The following is a 15,390-nucleotide window of genomic DNA, read 5'->3' on the forward strand; positions in this document are numbered from 1 at the left end:
TTCCTTCACGAGTTTCATCGGAAGCTAACACAGTAATTCCTACGGAAGTTCCTCCAGGAAGCAGGAAGTTTTTCAAAGAAATTCCTTGAGGAATTAATGGATGAGTTCCAGAAGGAAGGAATTCTTGGAGGAATCTCTGAGGGATCTTCCGAAGGAATTACTTGATGAACTCCCGGAAGAATTCCTGGAGAAACTTCCGGATAAATCCCTGAAGGAACTTTGGGAGGAAATCATATAGAAACCTTCGGAGGAATCTCTCAAGGTACTTCCAGAGGAATCCCTCAAGGTACTTTTGGGAGAATTTTCTCAAGTAACATGTAGGGATGAAATTTGCGGGGGAACTTCTGAAGGAAAGCAGGGACTATGGGGGCAGCAGGGACTATGCCCAAGGGCTTGACGATCCCTCCCCAGGCCATCTGCGAGTTGTGGCGCCTGCCTAGGATGTGGTGGGGTTTGACAGTGGGCCCTGTTAAACCTCTATAAAAAGCTGCATGTATCCGCAAGTAGGCTCCGCCAAAGCGACCGTGTGCCGCTCAAAGCGCACAAGCCCAAGTCCTGGTGTTAGGTGGGACGCTAAACAGCCCTGACACGACGGCCCTCCGACGAGACAGGAGGTTTGCGCAGGCCCAATAAGCCGCCTTTAAAAACAACTATTACGAACGACATAGAAGATAATACGACTCGATACAATCGGCAACGACCTAGGCGACGAATAAAGGATCACGATTGGAAGCTTGGAACATGGAACTGCAAGTCGCTAGGCTTCGCAGGTTGCGATAGGATAATCTACGATGAATTACATCCCCGCAACTTCGACGTCATAGTGCTGCAGGAAATCTGCTGGACAGGTCAGAAAGTGTGGAAAAGCGGGCATCGAGCGGCTACCATCTACCAAAGCTGTGGCACCACCAACGAGCTGGGAACCGGCTTCATAGTGCTGGGTAAGATGCGCCAACGCGTGATTGGGTGGCAGCCAATCAACGCAAGGATGTGCAAGCTGAGGATGAAACGCCGTTTCTTCAACTATAGCATCATCAACGTGCACTGCCCACACGAAGGGAGATCCGACGACGAGAAAGAAGCGTTCTATGCGCAGCTGGAGCAGACATACGATGGATGCCCACTGCGGGACGTCAAAATCGTCATCGGTGACATGAACGCTCAAGTAGGAAGGGAGGAAATGTATAGACCGGTCATCGGACCGGATAGTCTGCATACCGTATCGAACGACAACGGCCAACGATGCATAAACTTTGCAGCCTCCCGCGGAATGGTAGTCCGAAGCACTTTCTTCCCCCGCAAGAATATCCACAAGGCCACATGGAAATCACCTAATCAAATAACGGAAAACCAAATCGACCACGTTCTAATCGATGGCAAATTCTTCTCCGACATCACGAACGTACGCACTTACCGCAGTGCGAATATTGAATCCGACCACTACCTCGTTGCAGTATGCCTGCGCTCAAAACTCTCGACGGTGATCAACACGCGTCGGAGTCGTCCGCCGCGGCTAAACATTGGGCGGCTACAAGACGGTAGACTAGCCCAAGACTACGCGCAGCAGCTGGAAGTGGCACTCCCAACGGAAGAGCAGCTAGGCGCAGCATCTCTTGAAGATGGCTGGAGAGATATTCGATCCGCCATTGGAAGCACCGCAACCGCTGCACTAGGCACGGTGGCTCCGGATCAGAGAAACGACTGGTATGACGGCGAATGTGAGCAGTTAGTTGAGGAGAAGAATGCAGCATGGGCGAGATTGCTGCAACACCGCACGAGGGCGAACGAGGCACGATACAAACGGGCGCGGAACAGACAAAACTCGATTTTCCGGAGGAAAAAGCGCCAGCAGGAAGATCGAGACCGTGAAGAGACGGAGGAACTGTACCGCGCTAATAACGCACGAAAGTTCTATGAGAAGTTGAACCGTTCACGTAAGGGCCACGTGCCACAGCCCGATATGTGTAAGGACATAAACGGGAACCTTCTTACGAACGAGCGTGAGGTGATCCAAAGGTGGCGGCAGCACTACGAAGAGCACCTGAATGGCGATATGGCAGACAACGGTGGCGGTATGGTAATGAACCTAGGAGCACGCGCTCAGGACATGCGACTTCCGGCTCCGAATCTCCAGGAAATCCAGGAGGAGATCGGCCGGCTGAAAAACAACAAAGCCCTGGAGTTGACCAACTACCAGGAGAGCTGTTTAAACACGGTGGTGAAGCACTAGCTAGAGCGCTGCACTGGGTGATTACCAAGGTTTGGGAGGATGAGGTTCTGCCGCAGGAGTGGATGGAAGGTGTCGTGTGTCCCATCTACAAAAAGGGCGATAAGCTGGATTGTAGCAACTACCGCGCAATCACATTGCTGAACGCCGCCTACAAGGTACTCTCCCAAATTTTATGCCGTCGACTAACACCAATTGCAAGATAGTTCGTGGGGCAGTACCAGGCGGGATTTATGGGTGAACGCTCTACCACAGACCAGGTGTTCGCCATACGTCAGGTATTGCAGAAATGCCGCGAATACAACGTGCCCACACATCATCTATTTATCGACTTCAAAGCCGCATATGATACAATCGATCGGGACCAGCTATGGCAGCTAATGCACGAAAACGGATTTCCGGATAAACTGATACGGTTGATCAAGGCGACGATGGATCGGGTGATGTGCGTAGTTCGAGTTTCAGGGGCATTCTCGAGTCCCTTCGAAACCCGTAGAGGGTTACGGCAAGGTGATGGTCTTTCGTGTCTGCTATTCAACATCGCTTTGGAGGAGTAATACGAAGGGCAGGGATTGACACGAGTGGTACGATTTTCACGAAGTCCGTCCAGTTATTTGGTTTCGCCGACGACATTGATATCATGGCACGTAACTTTGAGAGGATGGAGGAAGCCTACATCAGACTGAAAAGCGAAGCTAAACGGATTGGACTAGTCATCAACACGTCGAAGACGAAGTACATGATAGGAAGAGGCTCAAGAGAGGTCAATGTGAGCCACCCACCACGAGTTTCTATCGGTGGTGACGAAATCGAGGTGGTTGAAGAATTCGTGTACTTGGGCTCACTGGTGACCGCCGATAACGATACCAGCAGAGAAATTCGGAGACGCATAGTGGCTGGAAATCGTACGTACTTTGGACTCCGCAAGACGCTCCGATCGAATAGAGTTCGCCGCCGTACCAAACTGACTATCTACAAAACGCTTATAAGACCGGTAGTTCTCTACGGACACGAGACCTGGACGATGCTCGTGGAGGACCAACGCGCACTGGGAGTTTTCGAAAGGAAAGTGTTGCGTACCATCTATGGTGGGTTGCAGATGGCGGACGGTACGTGGAGGAGGCGAATGAACCACGAGTTGCATCAGCTGTTGGGAGAACCATCCATCGTTCACACCGCGAAAATCGGAAGACTGCGGTGGGCCGGGCACGTAGCCAGAATGTCGGACAGTAATCCGGTGAAAATGGTTCTCGACAACGATCCGACGGGAACAAGAAGGCGAGGTGCACAGCGGGCAAGGTGGATCGATCAGGTGGAGGACGACTTGCGGACCCTCCGCAGATTGCGTGGTTGGCGAAGTGCAGCCATGAACCGAGTTGAATGGAGAAGTCTTTTATGTGCAGCACAGGCCACTCCGGCCTTAGTCTGATGATAAATAAATAAATTCTGAAGGAAACTTCAAGTAAATTCCTGAAGGGACTATTACAGAAATAGTAATTGGAATTGAAATATGACTTATTAGATAAATCCTTGTAGAATAAAAAAACTTCTTTACATGAATTCTATACGGAATTCTTGGTAAAAAATGTGCACAGGATTATAGAATATAATTAAATACAAATATCCACCCAAAAGTAAATTGCACTATGTATCCACAAAAATCAGTTCACGCACTTAAACATTTTTATTTATCATGATCTGGCCAACGCACTGCCACTGTACTAGATTCCTGGATCATATGTTTCAAATCAAAACAAACACGATGCTACGCATACAAACATATCCAATGACAGATGGAACTGAAAATGTTTTTTATTCAGAGTTCGGGTTGGCACTGACCCAGGTTTAAAAATTACCGCGGAATCGCTCTTCTCTCCACCATTCCAAAATTATTCGAGGCAATTGTCAATGAGAAAATATTCAACCAAATAAAAAATAGGATCACTACAAGGCAGCACGGATTCTTTAAAGGTCGGTCGACAGCTACGAACTTACTGGAATTTGTGAATTATTCTCTTGAAGCCATGGACAAAGGAAATCACGTTGAAGTTTTATATACGGATTTTAGTAAAGCGTTCGATATAGTCGATATACCAATGCTTCCCTTTAAACTGCGAAAAATGGGAATCCAGCCTGGACTCCTTAAATGGCTTGAAGCATATCTGACCAGTCGCAATCAAATAGTTGGGTTCAAAGGAAAGCAATCTGTAGCTATTCATACCACATCGGGAGTCCCGCAAGGCTCTCATTTAGGTCCGCTATTGTTTATTTTGTTTGTAAACGACTTGTCCTTCATTCTAAAACATCTAAAAGTATTAATTTACGCTGACGATATGAAACTTTTTATGGAGATCAAAGACGCTGAAGACATGAACACATTCAAACAGGAGATCCAGATATTTCATAACTGGTGTATAAAAAGTTTGCTGCAGCTCAATATAAAGAAATGCAACTTAATTACTATAAGCAGAAAACGAAATATTCCAAATATGACAATCACTTTAGGTAGCCAAAAGGTGACAAGATGTGATAAAGTTAGGGATCTTGGCATAACTATAGACTCTAAGCTTACGTTCATTGACCATTATAATACTATTATAAACAAAGCTAATAATATGTTAGGATTCATAAAAAGGTTTAGCTACAACTTCCACGATCCATACACTATAAAAACATTATATATTGCTTATGTCAGATCGATACTTGAATATTGCAGCATAGTTTGGTCACCTTACACAGTCACGCATGACACAAGAATTGAGTCGGTACAAAAGCAATTTTTATTATATGCACTACGCAAGTTAGGGTGGACTCAACTTCCACTCCCGTCTTATAAAGCACGATGCATGCTAATTAGTATACAAACATTGAAGGAACGACGGGAATATGCGATGCTATCTTTCATTAATGATGTTATCTCGAACAAGGTCGACTCAGAGGCAATATTATCTAAATTAAATTTTTATATCCCACAAAGACCTTTGCGAAATCGAACTTTATTTGCCTGTAGTAGTCACCGTACAAACTATGCGAAATTCGGACCCATAAATCAAATGATGGCTGCTTATAATAAACATTGCAATGCTATTGATTTCACTACATCTAAGACTAAATTGAAACAATACTTGCGCACTCAGTAAATGCTTGGTGTGCATAATTTTCATCTCGGATAAAAGTGTTTAGTAATTTTAAGTAACGGAGAACTATATTATAAGATTAAATCTCTATCAAACGGTCTACAAACATGATTGACGACAATAAACAAACAAACATAAAAACGAATTCGACATCAGTTAATAATTAATGCTGTCCAATGAGCAGCTCGAAGTAGTTCCCGTCCTTCTCGTTCTTTTTTGTTAACAAATGGGCATGAGAGGGATGGGACGAACTTCGAGCTACTTCGAGCTGCTCATTGGACAGCACTATTGAAAGGTTTTCTGTAATTCTTTATAATTCTAACAAGAATTTACTCTCGTCATTATCATGCATAGGGGCAGTAGGGGCAATATGAACATACGGGGCAATATGAGCCACCCTCATTTTGAGCTTATTGACAAGTTTTATCATGTAAAAGTTATATGATCTTTAAGAGGATGCTCCACATATGCATCAACGTGAAAACCGCATTAAAATTCAATTCAAACATGATAATATACTTGAAAATGTAAATTTTCACTGCATAGGCAAAATTATTATAAGATTTCAAGTTTATAAATAAGATTTTGACATAAAACTGATTAAAATACAGGTCAAAAATACACCACAATCAAAAGATTTATTAAAATTGAATATTGTGCACACATGTTTATATTGATACAAATCTGAATTTATCATAAAACTTTTTTTCCCAAAACCAGTCTCTATGGGGCAATATGGGCATACCTGCATAGAACAAGATATCTGGCCTTAAAATGCGAATAAGTTCAAATTTCAGTATTCAAATACAAGAATATTATCATATATGTAAGATTCATTACGGAAAAATTACAACAGCGCATTACTGCGATAGAAACAGAAAAAATGACCATTGACCAATTGAAATGTGACTGTTCAAAAGGTGAAGAGTGGCAAATCAGTTCAGTCCGCTGTTGAGCAGTTTTTTCATTTTATTTGGTATGGAATACTCACAACTGTTGTAGGAATATCATATTCTTCTATATTACGATACTTTTTTCGCCTAAATAAAGGTTTTGGAAGCGTGGCCCGTACTGCCCCAAATGGTGGCTCATATTGCCCCGTATAGTCGGGAACACACATTGAAATCAATACATTTTCAAAAGTGCATTCCAACAATTTCCAAACGCATTTTTCGTCATTCATCGACGAAATATGAAAGGTAACATTCTCTAGTATCAGTCAACTACATTTGAACGATGCTTTTTTGAGCTTTTCAGCGCTTTTCGGAACGATTTCCTTAGGTGGCCCATACTGCCCCGATCACCCCTATCTATTAACAATGAATTATTGGCAGTGGCTGATTTTCTACCCGCCGCTGTCACATCCAGGCATGTCAGTATGGCGAAAGGCATCTAAGGTTCGATTTCTCAAAATTAAGCACCTCAATCGAAAAAATATTTGGTAGGCGTAGTAGCGGACACCTTCCTACATAACCGGTACCAAATAGTTTTTCATGAAAAGTTTCTAATCTTAAGAAAACCCGCGTTAGATGCCTTTCGCCATACAAATTTCTGGTTATTAACTCGTGCTGGCTATTTTGCGCATATACTATAGCGCCTGGATGTGACAGCGGCGGGTAGAAAATCAGCCACTGCCAATAATTCATTGATAATTCTAATAACAAATTAAAATCGATTAACAATTTGTTATTCTAATAGTTATATGTAATTGGGAAAATGAGAAGAGTATGAAGAAGGGGTACTTTTTAGAAAAGTAGTAATTCAACCCGCTTGACCGATTTCAACTCATCAATTTTAACTCGGAAACCAATCATTGAACGAAAAACAGAACCTATCGGTGACGATGCCTTTCTCGATTCAATCGTTTGGTTTTGCCTTATGTGTGTGATACGGTTGTATGTCAATGCCCAGAATACCAATCCCCAGAATCAGTTCCCCAGAATGGTATTTCCCAGAATTCCATTTCCCAGAACGACCAATTCTCCAGAATGATATTCCCCAGAATGCACCATTTCCCGGAAAAGAAATCCCCAGAATGACCCATTCCCCAGAAAAAAAACCCGAATGACCCATTCCCCAGAAACCAAAAACCCAGAATGACCCGTTCCCCAGAAAAAGGTATCAGTCTAAGAAACTATGTTTTTCGCTGTCATTTCTATAAATTAAAAATACTAGATACTATATTTCTATGCAAAAATACTTATATTGAAGTACGCATTTGCCCGGAATAAGGCAAAACGAATCCCGGGTAGAAGAAAAAAGGAAAATAATATCAAATTTTACTATTAATATATGAATAACTGAATAGCAAAATCTGATATTAGTTTGTTTGATATAGTTGATAAAATAGCAAAAATAATAACAGACATTGCACTAGCAACTAACTCATAAATAACTCATTTTGCTATTATAATAACAAACCAATAGCAAAATATTTGAAGAAAAGAAAATATCAAAATCAGTTATTATTGATATGTTGAAGATGCAAATGATAAATGAATAACAAACTTTGCTATGATTGCAAAATGTGTTCTTCATTTGTTGTTGTGCTCTTTCTTACAATAACATAAAAACAACTAATTTTACTATTATAACAAAACTTGTTGTTGGGATGTCATTTTATGTTATTTATGAATAACATAAGAATAACTAAATATGTTATCATAGCAAAATTTGTTATTATTATGTTATTTGTTTGTTATTCACCTCTACCCGGGATATAATCCATTATACTCGTTGTTCATATTGGGGGAAGCCCATATGGCATAATGCCGTTCGGCATAAAGCCGTTTGGCATAATGACCATTTGGCATAATCGTTGAAAAGAATATGAAATGCAATGGGTCGTAAGAATATATGATTTCCATTTTTAGAAGTATGTATTTACCTGGAATAAGACAAAAGAGTAGATGACTCCTTTTTTAAAAGTATGCGTTTGCCCGGAAAAAGGCAAACGAATAGATAACTACCCGAGCAAAGCCTGACATCATAATGAGAGCAAAAAGAAAACATATTTTGATATCGACATCAAATTGAAATCATAAACTTAATCATAAACATAAACATCATATCATAAACATAAACATAAACAATACATCATAAACATAAACTTTGATATTCATGATTGATAACTTATTTAGGTATCAATTTGATGTTGATTTCTGAATAATATGAACTGATATTAAACTGATTACTTATTTCGTTATCCAAAACCAATATCAATATCAGTTTTCGATTTGCTCTCATCGACAGCAGAAATAGTTTTCAGTTTGATGTCACAGTAAGATTTTTCTGCTATACATTTTGTTATTTTAACCGTTAAAACGACCAAAAGGATATCATGCTGAGTTATCAAAATTAGGTGATTTCACAACAACAAAATTAGTTATCGATTTGCTCTCCATCTTTGCTCGGATACTTCTTCAAAAGTATGCATTTGCTCGGAAAAAGTAAAAAAGTAAATCACTCATTATTTTAAAGTACGCGTTTGCCTGGGATAATGCAAAAGAGTAGATGACTCCTTCTTTAAAAGTACGCATTTGCCCGGGATAATGCAAAATATCAGATGACTTCTTCTTTAAAAGTATGCATTTGCCCAGAAAAAGGCAAACGAGTAGATAACTACTTCATCAAACGTACGCATTTGCCAGGAAATAGGCAGAAGAGTAAATGACTCCTTCTTTAAAAGTACGCATTTGCCCGGGATGAAGCAAAAGAGTAGATGACTCCTTCTTTAAAACTATGCATTTGCCCGGAATAAGGCAAAAGAGTACATGACTCCTTCTACGAAGTATTTAGACTAAGCTAGGAAATGGTGCATTCTGGGGATTAGGACATTCTGGGGAATGTCTTTCGGGGGATGGAGGCATTCTGGGAAATGTCTTTCGGGGGATAGGGGCATTCTGGGGATTGTGGTATTCTGGGGAATGGTTTTCTGGGGAGTAGTGCATTCAGGGGAATTAATTTCTGGGGAATCACTTTCTGGGCAATGGGTTTCTGGGGTATGACATACAATCGTGTGATACATTACGGCGTCACTATTTTCTCCATAACTTTTAAACGCAATGACCTATCGTGATTATGTTCAATTCAGTTGGCATGCAGACATCATTCTAGTCGGACGTGTTTTTCACTTCTTTCGGCACATTAGGAGTCTGTTGAAAATGAGTGGTGTTCGTAAAAATACGCTTGTTATAGATTTTAGTGTTCTTCCAATTCGTCCAGATGCTAGCAAAGTGAAGTTGTTTCTGGACAACGAGATAAAACTTCAATATAGTGATGTTAAAAGCATACAGTTGCATAATGCGCGCAACTGTGTGCTGATCGAAATGAATTCTAAAGAAATTGTGTCGCGGATCACAATTGGAAGCGAACAATGCTTTGTGATAATTGTGAGTTTCGTATACCCGTATATGTTGATTGCCATGCTTGCCATGATTGCCGTTCGGGTGTATGATCTACCTTCGTCGGTAAGTGACTCCACCATAGCCGACTTCATGTTGAAGTTTGGAGAGGTTATTTCGATAAGAGACGAAATGTGGAAACACTACTTTCCTGAAATACCAAACGGCGTACGAATGCTACGGATGAATTTACTACAGCATATTCCGTCGTTTTCATCACTATTGAGCATGAAACTACAATGGTGACGTACTTAAATCAGAACAGAAATCAAAACAGAACCGCTGGCCAATAAATATTACATTAATACACAATATACACTAATTACATAAGCAAATTTTCGGGGATTTTCAAACCCCCCCCCCCCCCCCTTTTAAGATTTTTCCCATACAAATCATTGTAATTTATATGGAGCGTAAGAAATTGGCAGAACCCCCCCCCCCTTAATGCTTTAATTGAAATCAGGTAATATATATTAAATGCTAAGCATGTCGACATCAAATTGAAATCATAAACTTAATCATAAACATAAACATCATATCATAAACATAAACATAAACAATACATCATAAACATAAACTTTGATATTCATGATTGATAACTTATTTAGGTATCAATTTGATGTTGATTTCTGAATAATATGAACTGATATTAAACTGATTACTTATTTCGTTATCCAAAACCAATATCAATATCAGTTTTCGATTTGCTCTCATCGACAGCAGAAATAGTTTTCAGTTTGATGTCACAGTAAGATTTTTCTGCTATACATTTTGTTATTTTAACCGTTAAAACGACCAAAAGGATATCATGCTGAGTTATCAAAATTAGGTGATTTCACAACAACAAAATTAGTTATCGATTTGCTCTCCATCTTTGCTCGGATACTTCTTCAAAAGTATGCATTTGCTCGGAAAAAGTAAAAAAGTAAATCACTCATTATTTTAAAGTACGCGTTTGCCTGGGATAATGCAAAAGAGTAGATGACTCCTTCTTTAAAAGTACGCATTTGCCCGGGATAATGCAAAATATCAGATGACTTCTTCTTTAAAAGTATGCGTTTGCCCAGAAAAAGGCAAACGAGTAGATAACTACTTCTTCAAACGTACGCATTTGCCAGGAAAAAGGCAGAAGAGTAAATGACTCCTTCTTTAAAAGTACGCATTTGCCCGGGATGAAGCAAAAGAGTAGATGACTCCTTCTTTAAAACTATGCATTTGCCCGGAATAAGGCAAAAGAGTACATGACTCCTTCTTTAAAAATACGCATTTGCCCGGGATGAAGCAATTACGAAGTATTTAGACTAAGCTAGGAAATGGTGCATTCTGGGGATTAGGACATTCTGGGGAATGTCTTTCGGGGGATGGAGGCATTCTGGGAAATGTCTTTCGGGGGATAGGGGCATTCTGGGGAATGGTTTTCTGGGGAGTAGTGCATTCAGGGGAATTAATTTCTGGGGAATCACTTTCTGGGCAATGGGTTTCTGGGGTATGACATACAATCGTGTGATACATTACGGCGTCACTATTTTCTCCATAACTTTTAAACGCAATGACCTGTCGTGATTATGTTCAATTCAGTTGGCATGCAGACATCATTCTAGTCGGACGTGTTTTTCACTTCTTTCGGCACATTAGGAGTCTGTTGAAAATGAGTGGTGTTCGTAAAAATACGCTTGTTATAGATTTTAGTGTTCTTCCAATTCGTCCAGATGCTAGCAAAGTGAAGTTGTTTCTGGACAACGAGATAAAACTTCAATATAGTGATGTTAAAAGCATACAGTTGCATAATGCGCGCAACTGTGTGCTGATCGAAATGAATTCTAAAGAAATTGTGTCGCGGATCACAATTGGAAGCGAACAATGCTTTGTGATAATTTTGAGTTTCGTATACCCGTATATGTTGATTGCCATGCTTGCCATGATTGCCGTTCGGGTGTATGATCTACCTTCGTCGGTAAGTGACTCCACCATAGCCGACTTCATGTTGAAGTTTGGAGAGGTTATTTCGATAAGAGACGAAATGTGGAAACACTACTTTCCTGAAATACCAAACGGCGTACGAATGCTACGGATGAATTTACTACAGCATATTCCGTCGTTTTCATCACTATTGAGCATGAAACTACAATGGTGACGTACTTAAATCAGAACAGAAATCAAAACAGAACCGCTGGCCAATAAATATAACATTAATACACAATATACACTAATTACATAAGCAAATTTTCGGGGATTTTCAAACCTCCCCCCCCCCTTTTAAGATTTTTCCCATACAAATCATTGTAATTTATATGGAGCGTAAGAAATTGGCAGAACCCCCCCCCCCCTTAATGCTTTAATTGAAATCAGGTAATATATATTAAATGCTAAGCATGTCTGTTAAGGTGGCTCAAAAACACTTTTTCAAATTTTTTGATAAGCCGCCCTCTTATTCGGTTCTATTTGATGCCCTGATGCTCTGGACAGAATTTCAGCCAAATCGGTCAACGTTTGGGCGGTGCTAAACTCGTTGGAAGTTTATATGGAAAAATGTATGCAGAAACATCCAAAAACAGTGATTTGCAGTTGGAAGGCACCATTTACGATCAAGAACCATGATACTCTTTCAGTTCTTGTAGAATTAAATACAGAATGTTATGCTGAAAACCGCGAGAAAATTAGAGTTTATTACGCAAAGATATTAGCATTTTACTGGAGTAAGGTAAACGAAACGAAATTTGCTCAAACCCCACTTCAGAGAAATGCTAATAACTTAGCCGGGAAAACTATAATCTTCTCGCGGTTTTCTGCATAACATTCTGTATTAAATTCTCCAAGATCTGAATGAGCATCATAGTTCTTCATCGTAAGTTGTGTAGTCCAGCTGCAATTTACTGTTTTTGGATGTTTCTGCATACATTTTTGCATATAAACTTCCAACGAGTTTAGCACCACCCAAACGTTGACCGATTTGGCTGAAATTTTGTCCAGAGCATCAGGGCATCAAATAGAACTGAATAAGAGGGCGGCCCATCAAAAAAATTGAAAAAAGTTTTTCCCATACTAATTTGAGCCACCCTAATGTCTGTATTGCCATTTGTTCACCTAGATTTTTTTTTCTAAATTTAGTAAGACATTTCGAAGTGTGGAACACTTTAGCATGCTGCACCACGAGGACGAATTATTAGCACAACCAAATAAAGGAAATTTCGGCATAAATTATTATGTTCCTATTATACAAAATAGTTATCGTCATTATTGAAAAGGAAAGCCGTGGTACCTATATCTAAACTCGCTTAGGTTTACTTACCGTAGCGTAATCCAACCGATGAATTTTATCCGGCTCGTCATTTTTGAACGGATTCATTGAAGTGGTACAAACGCTAGACGATGAGTTCTGTATACTTGATTTGCGAATCATTCCGTAGCCAAGATAACTGTCATCAGCTTTCCTACACACAGACATATCCGGTGGCACCAGGGACATTTGATTGGCATTACTGTCGAAACCTTCAACTATGAGCGTGCTGCTGCTACTATAGTTACGAGACATTGTCGAAGTAGCAGCAGGTTCTCCAATGATTTCGTAGTCATCCGAAGAATTGGACGATTGAGCCAATAACTTATTGTTAGTGGTGATTGGCACAATAGTTGTATAGCCGGAGCTTACTTTATGGCTTGTGCGGAAAAAGTCCAAGGTGTCGTAGCTTTCGTCCATCGGATTTTGCATTGAGGATTCTACAGTGGCACAACTACTTTCGTGATGATATTTTGATTTCAGATCTTTGGATGATTTAGATCTTTCACTTATAAACCCTGACAGTTCATCTCCCTCCGTTGTGGTTATATGTTCAGTATGATTAACATCGTCAATTCCCAGTTTTTTCCAGGCATCGGTTATGTCCTCCACACATTCATAATCACGGTTACCTTCACAAGGTAATGGCACAGGATGATTTGTGACATCGATTAGCCCGTTGGCGTCATCGATACCATTATGACTTTTGATGAATACTGATGATATGTTTGAGAGTACTGAATGGCTTCGTTGTTCTGTGGATGCCTTGGCAGATATATGATGACTTGTTACTGATGGCGGTGCTTTCCGAGGAGGTTTATTAGGAATAGAACTTTTGATTGCAGAAGAATTGCTTATATCCGGCGAAGTAAGAACCGCACGGAACGGATTATGGCAATCGCCACCGACGAAGGAACTTTGTGGCGTTGGTGGCAAAGGACTTCTTGATCCCGGTTCAAGTGATGAGAATACTAAGCTTAGATTATTGTCGATGCTACTGTTGAAACTATCAGTAGTGATGTTTTTCTTCATTGACTTCATTTTTGTTGACATGCATCTAAAAATGTCCTGCGGATTAGCATTGTCGAGCTTAAAAGTTCCTTCACCAGTATCACACTTACGACCAGCTTCAAACGTAAATTTACCGTCACGATATCCATATTTCCTTATATATCTGTAAGGCCACATGGCAATAATAATTGATTCATCTCCATAACATTTCAACTGGATTTCGGACCCTGACAACATGAGCGTGTACATTTTAGGTTCCAGTCCACACTTCATCGATGCATCCGTGGGTATTAGTGTCACCGTAAAAATGCCTTCACTATACGACGAGCAGTACAGATCATTATCTTCTTCTATAACAGCATTGCACGATAAAACATTACTCGTAGACTGCTTCTCTTTGAATGCTATTGATTGTAGTGCAACCTTCCACTGTTTGGCCATTGCATCATTCATGGAATGTAATTGAATTTGCCCAGTTTTGGTAACAATATTGATAATGTTCGCTGGAGGCTGCTCAAGCACAATTTTAACACAGTTTTCTAGAGTAACAATTCTTGTATTCTTGTCGCTTTCGCCGTCACTGATTTCTAGACGTTCTATACCATTTCGGCTAGCTTTGAAAAGCTGACAATATTTTGGCTGAAAAATAAGATTTGTCAATATGGTTAATAAGTATTTAGCAGAAGAAGTGATTAGCTAGAACAATATCGGTACGGGTATAGGTGCCAGTTTGGCTCATCATAAGGAAAGGTTTGATAGAAAAAAGATAATGTTTGAGAACGTCCATATATGCAATTAAATTTAGGCTTAAAAGTCACCCGATTATAAACCAACATCTGGCTAATTCTACAGATCATTTCACACGTGCAGCACCTCACACCTCTTGGGAAAGAGGCAGAAGCGGTAGCCATATGACTACCAAGCCTGTTCAGCATGTCTTTTTGCTCCATTGCTGTTTTGAAGAAATGAAGCATTCATTTTTACCGCTATTATTACCTTTCAAGAAATGGCTTATGTACACCGGCACTCAAATGCGCGCCTCTTACTCACTTTCAGCGTCTACAAAAAAGAGGGGGAATACTCTTTACATATTACCATGCATCGGTAATCCCAACTAACAATTCGGGGCTTTAAGCGATCACTGCCGCTAAAAATAGTGACGTTCACAAAAAAGAGACCAAAGGGCCGATGTCCACCTAGCGGTTTTTTACGCTGCGTGCACGCCGCGTTCACGCAAGCTACCCAGCATCAAATGGAGTAATGCACACGTAAACGTGCCAGTCGGGCTGGTCATCCGGGAGGACGAGGAGTGTTTTGACCTACGTGGCACCAGAG

At 40.5% G+C, this 15,390-nt stretch overlaps 1 protein-coding gene across 12 annotated transcripts in view; it reads right to left on the reverse strand.

Annotated features, from left to right (window-relative positions):
* The window catches only part of LOC134205271 (227 kDa spindle- and centromere-associated protein-like), a 261,767-nt gene that overhangs the window by 221,622 nt on the left and 24,755 nt on the right, over positions 1 to 15,390 (reverse strand). For all 12 annotated transcript variants that reach the window (XR_009978107.1, XR_009978106.1, XR_009978109.1 and 9 more), the window contains one exon: positions 13,057 to 14,694. Coding sequence is in view for 7 of the 12 variants with exons in the window: in XM_062680373.1 (XP_062536357.1) it covers positions 13,057 to 14,694 (1,638 nt within the window). In the remaining 5 variants the exon portion in view is untranslated. The remainder of the gene's footprint in view (positions 1 to 13,056; positions 14,695 to 15,390) is intronic.

Source organism: Armigeres subalbatus, chromosome 1 (assembly GCF_024139115.2).
Source record: "Armigeres subalbatus isolate Guangzhou_Male chromosome 1, GZ_Asu_2, whole genome shotgun sequence".
Taxonomy (NCBI): domain Eukaryota; kingdom Metazoa; phylum Arthropoda; class Insecta; order Diptera; family Culicidae; genus Armigeres; species Armigeres subalbatus.